The 9,680-nt window shown below is 32.0% G+C and overlaps 1 protein-coding gene across 1 annotated transcript in view; it reads left to right on the top strand.

The window, feature by feature from the left end:
- The first annotated feature begins 1,095 nt into the window (after positions 1-1,095).
- LOC107191210 (probable E3 ubiquitin-protein ligase HERC4) overlaps positions 1,096-9,680 on the top strand; it is a 12,822-nt gene continuing 4,237 nt past the window's right edge. Inside the window, 16 exon segments of the mRNA XM_015580192.1 lie at positions 1,096-1,283; positions 2,957-3,152; positions 3,231-3,341; positions 3,412-3,534; positions 3,605-3,880; positions 4,699-4,850; positions 4,961-5,077; positions 5,157-5,423; positions 6,617-6,744; positions 6,906-7,074; positions 7,155-7,454; positions 7,531-7,716; positions 7,798-7,881; positions 7,955-8,143; positions 8,214-8,758; positions 8,832-9,171. Of these exon segments, the coding sequence (XP_015435678.1) occupies positions 3,038-3,152; positions 3,231-3,341; positions 3,412-3,534; positions 3,605-3,880; positions 4,699-4,850; positions 4,961-5,077; positions 5,157-5,423; positions 6,617-6,744; positions 6,906-7,074; positions 7,155-7,454; positions 7,531-7,716; positions 7,798-7,881; positions 7,955-8,143; positions 8,214-8,758; positions 8,832-9,171 (3,102 nt within the window). The 5' untranslated portion in view covers positions 1,096-1,283; positions 2,957-3,037.

Here is a 9,680-nt window from a genome sequence, read left to right as displayed (position 1 = left end):
CAAAAATATAAGTGGTAAACAAGTTTTTTTAAACAATTACTAATATTCGATTTTTTGTAAGCTATTTAATATTGGCACTTAAAAAATTAACTGCTCCAAATTTTTTATAAAAATCAATTAGGTTATAAGCAATAATTTGCACAGTCCTTGGTAATGCATAAAAAAATATATGAAAAAATTACAATTGGTTTGCATCGCGAAGAAAATAATCAAGATTCAGTCAATAGCGATCAATAGCTCGATAGTTCGAGCGAAACGCTTGAAGCGACTAAATTGACTCGACTGAATTGAGTCGCTTCAAGCGACTAAATTTAGTCGACTGAAAGTAGTGGTTGGTTACTATCGACTTAGTCGATAGTTTTTAGTCGATGGTGCCCATCACTACTAGAGATGGCGTGCAAAATCACTAACGGTGATTTATCGCAGTGATCGCCGAATCACGATCATGGTCGTGATTTAACTTCCTTCACGACCGTGATTGCGATTTTTTTATCTTGAGTGAATTCGCTCACTGCGATCGTAAGTCCTTGATCTTTAAACAGAAAATCGTATTCAATATATTTTTACGATGAATTACATTATTATTCGTGTTTGTAAAAATCAGTAGAAAAAACAAGAAATTCTAAAAGAATGATTTCCTAGGTAACATGTACATTATAATTTGTAATTATTAATTTATTCATTATTCTTCATTGTTTCTAATTATTCCTTCACTTTATACGATATAACTCGAATATTTGTTTTGATGTTAATATAAAATATCCAGATTATGTGTCGCGTGTAAAGAACTGTTAAGTTTCTCCACCAATCAGAAACGATCACGAGAAATCACGAATTATTGTGAAAATCACCGTGATTGGGAACGAACGTGATCGAATCACGAGTGATTTACAAGTAGCAGTTCACGCCATCTCTAATAACTACACTACAGCTACAGCCGTAGAATGCGTAGAAGAATCCCCCACCAACAGTCCCATTAGAAAGAGAGGAAAGTTACTTCAGTTACTGGCCTCTTTTTTTTGGCCATCTTCATCCCTACCATAAGACTGCGCAGTCTATTGGACATATACGCTATGTGTGCACATGACACTGCACTCTAAATTATGTATAGGTTTTTCCATTCTAAGGTTGGAATTTTATCATAGTGGTAAATGTTCATAACAAAGGAAGGTTCTTTTTACGTTTCTAAATAAATCAGTATTATATTAAAAGAAGTTGCTACCGCTTCTACTCTAACAATTGTATTCAAACGCTTTTAAATAAAGATTGTACCTACAAGAAATGTAAGTAACATTTGAAACCAAAATAGTAATGACGTGTAGTTGTTTACGAAAAATAAATATTTTTCAATTAATAAATGAAATTCGTTACGTTTCACTTTTTAGATCGTTCTTTCATTGTTAATCTGTTACTTTTACCATTAAATACTATCATGCTCCCAGCTATTTAAATTTTCTTCGTTTTTTATAACCTAACCCGTTGAAATTCCGTTTATGACAGCATAAACAGGTACAATTATAATTTATAGCAATGTCATCATTAGCTTCAGATAATTTTACTAAAAATGGTAAACAAATTAATTATTGTATATACATATAATTTTGTATCTTTTAATTTTTTTTCCATGTTATCATATAAACTTATAAAATTCAAAGTAAGGTATTGATATGTAAAAATAATGTTCTATTTTTATTAATATTGTGTTACAATGATTACATGCATCAGAGAATTATAAAGAACGTTATTTTTAGGTCATACCACATGTTTTTCATAAATAGCATGTTCCATCTACACCTCTGATGCTTTCAGTTTGAGAGAAACAGAAAAATATGGTTAGTTAATGATACCTGTTTACAACCACAAGTTATAAATATTATTACTTCATTATAGAATATTGAAAAAGTATGTATAATTTGGCTTGCATTATTGATTGTGTGAAATATATAAAATTAAGCTTTGATCATTCCTATTAAAATGAGATTAATTCTACTCTATTAGTTAATTTTAATTACTATTATCAATATGTATAACAGAGTAAAACATGAAAACTTAACATGGAGTATAAATAATTTTCATTAAGTGTTAAAGTTATATATTTGACTGAGTCATAAATAATTTTCATTTTTTTTATTTTTGCATTTCTAAGATATATAATACTATATTTAATATTAATCTATTAATTCATGTGGTTGATATTATATAGTTTGGTTCTAGAGAAAAAAAATATTTACTTTAATCTGTTTGGAACGAAAAATCAATTCCTTTAAACTTTTACAGATGCTAGGCCAAAAGGAAAAGTATCTTTTACTATACTTTGAGGAATTCTGAAACTTTAGTTTCTTCCCTTTTATGTTTTTGGTTCCTTTATTTTAAATGCTGCGCTTCTATAGATATCATCTGACATACCATTTTTAATTCTCTGTCCTTTCTATTTCTTCTTTTTTTTTACATTTTCTTTTACTTTTAGCTTCAGTATTTGTTACTCTTGTACAGTTCGATTTAAACATTATGTATATACATTTATTTACTGAATTTGGAGAATATAAAATACTTTTGTAGAAGTTGTTTATGTCTCAAACCAATAATTTAAATGATACATTCAGTATATTTGCTGTAGTAGTTCGCAACATCGAGTAGTTTATTCAACTCGTTCATTTATAAATGTGGTTACATGGATTTACACAAGGCCACACAGATTAAATGTATGTATATTCTAAAGATTGTTTTATTTTTAGTGTTTTTTTGTAAACTTTGAGAAAGTGTTGTAATTTCCACCTTATTTTTTCCTAGAATCTACAATTTTTCAATAGTCATTTGAAATGAAATATTATTCACTGTATAATTTACAATTAGTGTATTATTGTTCTGAATATGATCTGCTACATATATGATAAAATAATTTTGCATAGAACCAAAAACTGGGAAATATTTTGTACTTATATTGCCATTTGTGTAGGAAAGCTGGACAAAAAAACGTCGTTTGGCTTGTGAGCCAGTTGTAGCAGTAAAACATTCCTCAAACCAATCGAACATAGATATGTTTTGTTGGGGGAGTACTATAGATGGGGAATTGGGATTGGGTGGTATTGAGGATGAAAATATATTAAGTCCTCGTGAAGTTGATTTTAATAAAGCAGCGGAGATAGAACAAAGTAAGAGTTCAGTTAGGAAAAAAGACACATGTCTATGTAATTGTAAAATTATTATATTTTAATATAATTTTCATATAGTTGCATGTGGTGAAAATTATACAGTAATTGTTACTCGTGACGGTAAAATATATTCATGTGGAAATAATGATTCTGGCCAACTTGGCCATGAAAAAGGAAGGAAACGATTGCGTAAGTATCAAATATCTAAGAAACATTAAGTTATTTGTATTCTTTATTAAAAACATTATGTTACTTTCAGAACTGGTACCTGGTTTAGATGCATTTGTATTTAAAAAAGTAGCCTGTGGTGCACATCATACATTAGCAGTAAATGAGTGGGGGCAGTTGTTCAGTTGGGGCTCCAATGCAGAAGGCCAGTTAGGTATTACTGAAACTAGTAGTTGTCTCCCAAAAATAAATACTTGTAGTTTTGCACTTTAATATAATTTCAGGTTTAAATTCTAAAACTGTTATGGAATGTATGCCACGCATGGTAAAAGTTTTAGGTACAAGTGTAATCGTTCAAATAGCTTGTGGTACGAAACATACACTTGCATTGACAAATGACGGTGAATTGTATAGTTGGGGTTCCAATAATGAAGGTCAACTTGGATTAGGTTCTGATATTAAGAATGAGATAAAGCCTAAACTTATTACCAGTCTAGTTGGTATACCTATTGCTTTTATCGCCTGCGGAGGATATCACAGTATAGCTATATCAAAATCAGGTATTGTAATGTATATAAGGTGTCAACACATTGTATGTGGGACACGTATTAGTACGTTTTTCGTATACTGTCGGTATCTGCGGACCACGTACTAATACGTCTTTCATATATCGTTTGGAACTGAGCGGTACCATACCATAAAACATTATTGAAGTTTTAAATATATTGAAATCTCTTTCTGGTGCAGTCTTGTCGTCAAACATGACCCGCGCCACATCAGGTGAAACGCGCAAAATAGGCCGCATATAGTGTATTAATAAAAATGTAGGATATCTTCACAAGGTGGATTCTACATGCCAAACTAAGACAAAAATTAAGAATGACGAAATTGTGTTTGAAGCTTCATTCCAGGTTATTAATTGTTGAAAATACGGACGAAATACGCGTGAAATACGTCCGTTGTCTCACGAAGCGTCATATAACACTACTTCAGTTACACGGTAAGTGGGTCTTTCTGATGCTACGACACTGAAGGTCGTCGTCTGAACCCGTGTATCAGTTGGACATCAGCTGTTTGAGTAGTACAAAAGTGCATTTACACTACGACAAGCGGACCACGGATCGAGCACGGGATAAGTCTTCGACGAGCTGACAAAAATATTCTTTCATGTGTTTCTAATGAAACAGTGTATACTACCGAGATCGTCGAAGGTTCCTCCCGTGCTCAGCTCAACACAGTAAAAATGAACGTTAATTTTTTTCGTTTTAGTTTGGCATGTAGGATCCAACCTGTGAAAATATAATTATTTTTATTAACAACCTGTAGATGAATTATATAATTTTGATAAATTATTAAAGGTTGTTAAATTTTTCTCTAGGTGCTGTATTTGGTTGGGGTAAAAATACATTTGGTCAGTTGGGTCTAAATGATACACAGGACAGAAATGTTTCATGTCTATTGAAAACTTTACAAAATTCAAAGGTGTGTTATGCAGCTTGTGGTGAAGAATTTTCTGTATTTTTAACATTGGTAAGTATTTTAACCTTTATTCTTGAAAAGGTTTAATAACAGGGTGTGGTTTAAAACATAAAAAAATGCTAAAATAGCACTGAGTTATTGTGTGTACAAATTTCTTTTAGGACGGTGGTGTATTTACTTGTGGGGCAGGAATGTATGGCCAGTTGGGCCATGGAAACAATTCGAATGAAATTTTGCCCCGTCGAGTTATGGAGCTTATGGGTAGCACTGTTACACAGGTATTTAGTCATATTATATGTAGGAAAATTTGTAGTACTTTTTATATGTATCTAACGCGGATCAAAATTTATTTTTAAGATTTCATGTGGAAAAAGACACACATTGGCATTGGTGCCATCACGAGGTAGAATTTATGCATGGGGCTTAGGAGGAGCAGGACAATTAGGAAGTCGTGTTGCATGTAGTGCAGCTACTCCACAAGTAGTACAAGGGCCATGGATTGCACCAAATGGTTCCTCAGTGATGGACTTAGATAAGGAGTTTAAGTCTTGTAAAAGTGACTACATTGTTAGACACATTTTTACTGGTGGAGATCATTGTTTTGCAACGGTAGTTCCATACAAGGTAAGTGTGCAGTTTTGTGGATTTGTAACTTATCAAGACTGTGTCACATATCTAGTTACAGCAGAGTCTTATAGTAAAACACAAAATACCTATGTTGTTTTTATCATGAGTGTAGGATGAAAGGAGCCTAGGGTTATATAATTTTAATTATGCAGTGAAACCTCAAAAATTGTATACTTTAATGATTTTTTTCATCTTTTTATCAGTCAAACTAGAAATAGAATACTGATAGACTGAATTTTGTGCATTTATGGCTCAAACAAGCATACTGAGTACAATAAAATAAAATCTTTAATAGGATATAACGAAATTTTTCATATATTTATTGCTCAATAATTACTCAAAAATGTAATTGCTGAATTCTTTTTTTCTGTGACTCTGTGTTTGTAAAATAATCTATGAAAATGGATATTTGCATAGATTTCCTCTGTTTAATTATTGACATGTTCCCTGCCATATAGATCACATATATTGCTTATTGTACTGTTCATTCACTTAGCTGTAATAGGATGTCTGTTTTAATCGGAAATGGTGAAATATTTCGTAGACTGTAGAAAGTACGAAAAAATTGCCATGTAAGTTAGTTGGTATGGAGGGAGTATTATGTAGTGTAAAGATTTTTCTCATATATGATGTTATATGTGCGACTTTGCAAGCACGGTTACCTAGGTTTGATAGTACACGTCCTGCAATTCAGGTTGATTTGATTCCTTCGAATCTCATTAATTTATGACCTTCTATTACACTTAATGGCCTTATACAATTACTCTAACTAGTAGAAAGAACTCAGTTGACGTAAAGTCTCCTCTATGACGTTACATACTTATATGAAAACAATTTACACGGCACAATGTCTGCCTCCATACAAAAAAACTTTTGTAACAATATTTTTTGGTATCTTCAGTTACTTATGAGATATTCTAATGTTTCCAGTTAAAATAGACACCCTGTATAATCATTTGTTTTAGCGTATTTATTATATCCAAAGAGTTTGTTGTCTTGTACGGTGTAGCGACCTTTTTTATGATTTTTCTTTGAAGAAGTTGACTTATTGTGTAAATTAAACTGTTACACTTGGCATAAACGGAAAGTTATATGTTGAAGATTGGGCTGGCAAGGAATGCGTTAATAAATCGAATAAAAAGATAGTAATAACGATATAATGTATGTGGTGTGTATTAAAATATCTATAGGATAATGTGCAACCAGATGACTGTAGAAGATTAGAAACGTCTTGTAAAATTCTCGAAATAACTGAAGACCAGCTGATGGCGTGTCAGCGAGTCCCACCAAGCTCGTCTGTTGATCATGAACTAATGACGTGAGTACAAAAGTTAGTAAAAAACATTACTTAAAATTGTTCTAATCATCTGCAGAACAATATTTTATTTTTGTAGAATACCCATTAGAAGTTAGGTCTTTAATCTTTCCTGAATCAGTAATAAGGTTTATAAGGTATATCAAACTTGTGCAAAATTGCAGGTACTTGGAGACGGTATTTAAAAGTCAAGCCTGTGTGAATGGATCATTTTTGCTTAACAGTGATCGTCACTATGGATGCTCCAGTGAACAAAACGGACTAAATTTTGATGAAGCAAGTAGATTATTCGGAATTATTAGGGAACTGGATAATAGCACGATTCAGGAACTGGTATATGAGAAACTCAGTTTTACAAAAGCTCAAGAATTTGGAAATTTGTATTTACAACAAATTATTTATTCTTTCTTCAGATATTTACTTGCATATCAGACAGCTTGATTCCTTCTTTTATTAGTACATTCTCCAAACTACATTGTCTGGAGTCTTTAAGAATCTTCTTAATACTACCTTTGTATCACGGTTTTGCAAATCCCCTTAACTGTAATATATTGCATAAACCATTCTGTACAGCTGTTTCGGCATTAAAACCAGAACTTCTTGAGGTAGTATGTCAATGGTGGATCAAAGCGCCACCGCATTATTTTGAGAGACTAGTTAGAATTCATAAATCAGTTGTTTTACATTATGTAAGACAGTCCACGCCAAATAAGGTAATTTACTTTACTAATAAAGAAAAGTAAAAAATACGGAGGACCGTAATATTGTATTATTTAAATTTGATTACAGGGAGTCTTATGGGACGACACATTCCAATTTGTGTTAGATCTGTTACGCTTATTAAACAAATTAAACAATGAGGGCGAGAATGGTAACATAGTAACTTATTCTACGTTTCATTTGCCAGAACTAGTGGATTTTATAAATATTATAGGCGACTACGAGAAATGGATTTCAGAAAAGGATACTAATGTTGTATGTTATACTCATAGTACAATTCAAATTTATCCAATTACAAATGACAATTTCTGTTAAATTTGTTGAACTCTTCCATAGTCCCAGAAAGTGTTCTGTCACTATCCTTTCCTTTTTGATGCTCAAGCTAAGACTATATTACTCGAAACAGACCAAGTTATTCAGGTATGAAATAATATTAATTTTCATTAATATAGTATTGTTTATTTTTATTTCACGTCGTTTCAATGTCCATTAGATGCAATCGGCAATGGATGAAGCTCTAACTCAAGCAATGATAAACCAGATGTTTTTCGACCCCTTTTCTGTAAATATACGTCAACAGGGGCTATTTGTAATGTTAAACGTTTCGCGTGAAAGAATTGTTGAGGATACTTTGATTGAATTATCTCGTTATGATTCCAGTGACTTGAAGAAGCCTCTTCGAGTGAGTATCATGATTGTATTTCAAATATTTTATATATGAAACTGGAAATTGATGGATTAAATATAAATAGGTGAAATTTCATGGTGAAGAAGCAGAAGATCAAGGTGGAGTCAGAAAAGAATTTTTTATGCTTCTGCTGAAAGAAATTTTAGACCCCAAGTATGGTATGTTCAAGCAGTATGAGGAGACGAGGGTGCTTTGGTTCAGCGAAGACTCCCTGGAAGATGAAAGCATGTATTTTTTAATAGGGATTCTTTGTGGGCTAGTTATTTACAATTTCATTATTATTGATCTGCCATTTCCGTTAGCCCTATATAAAAAATTGTTACAAGAACCAGTTGGATTATTTGATATAAAGGATATGTCACCAGTACTTGCAAAGTATGCCGTTATATCGAAGACAACAATTTTTCCTTCTAAAATTAATTATTACAAAACGTAATAATATTATAAATCTCATTTTAGGAGCATGCAAAATATGCTAGATTATGAGGAGTTGGATTTTGAAGATGTTTTTTGTTTGAACTTCGAAGTGGTTAGAGAGGCATTTAGTGAGAAAAGGATATACGAACTTATACCAGGCGGTAGTAAAGTTCCAGTTACAATGAAGAATAAGTATGTTCATATTTTTTAATCTATTTTCATTTCTTCTGTATGATTAATTTTTATAATTATTTGTTTGTTTTAGAAAACAATTTGTTGAGTTATATGTGGATTACATACTAAACAAATCAGTAGAACCTCATTTTCAGCAATTTTACAAAGGTTTTCATAAAGTCTGTGGTGGAAGAGTGCTGGAATTATTTCACAGTTATGAATTAAAAGCCGTAGTAGTAGGGAATGAGGATTATGATTGGGAGGAGTTAGAAAAGAATGCTACTTACAAGGAAGGCTATACGAAAAATGATCCTACTATCGTATTATTTTGGCAAGTGTTTCGTGAATTGACTTTGGAAGAGAAGAAAAAATTTTTACTATTTTTAACTGGATGTGATAGAATACCTATACAAGGCATGAAAGCTATTACGGTGGGTAATGCAAATTGGACGTCACATTCTTGATTTTATATACTTGTTTACTTCTACCTAATGTTTAACGGTTAACCCATTAACAGTCTAATACAATTACGACTTGTGGTATAAAAAATGTATATTTTTTACCACAAAAAACGAAACTACTTTTACCCATGATAAAAAATAGTAAAATATGTCTTACACGCATCTTTTGAATAATTACGTCGTGCACGATAAATGCGCCGTGCCCAAGTCTCACTCAGGATAAACTGTTAATGGGTTAAATGTATTTAATTAAATTAGGTATTGTGATAGTTTGTATTATTTATTTCACTGTTTGTTTATTGCAGACAGTTAAATATATTATACATAATATACAGGGTGGCCCACATAACTTTTAACAGCTTAAGATCTCGAAAACTATGCCCTCGATTTTAAAGTTCTTAGTCTTAAATTGCATGAATCTGAAGGGCCTTTCTAACTACATAAACGTGAAGTGCCCCCCCTTCCCCTTTGGGGGGGGG

The sequence above is a fragment of the Dufourea novaeangliae genome, unplaced genomic scaffold (assembly GCF_001272555.1).
Source record: "Dufourea novaeangliae isolate 0120121106 unplaced genomic scaffold, ASM127255v1 scaffold235, whole genome shotgun sequence".
NCBI classification, from domain to species: Eukaryota; Metazoa; Arthropoda; class Insecta; order Hymenoptera; family Halictidae; genus Dufourea; species Dufourea novaeangliae.
The sequence above is the reverse complement of the archived record's forward strand: the minus strand, read 5'-3'. Positions and strand labels throughout refer to the sequence as shown.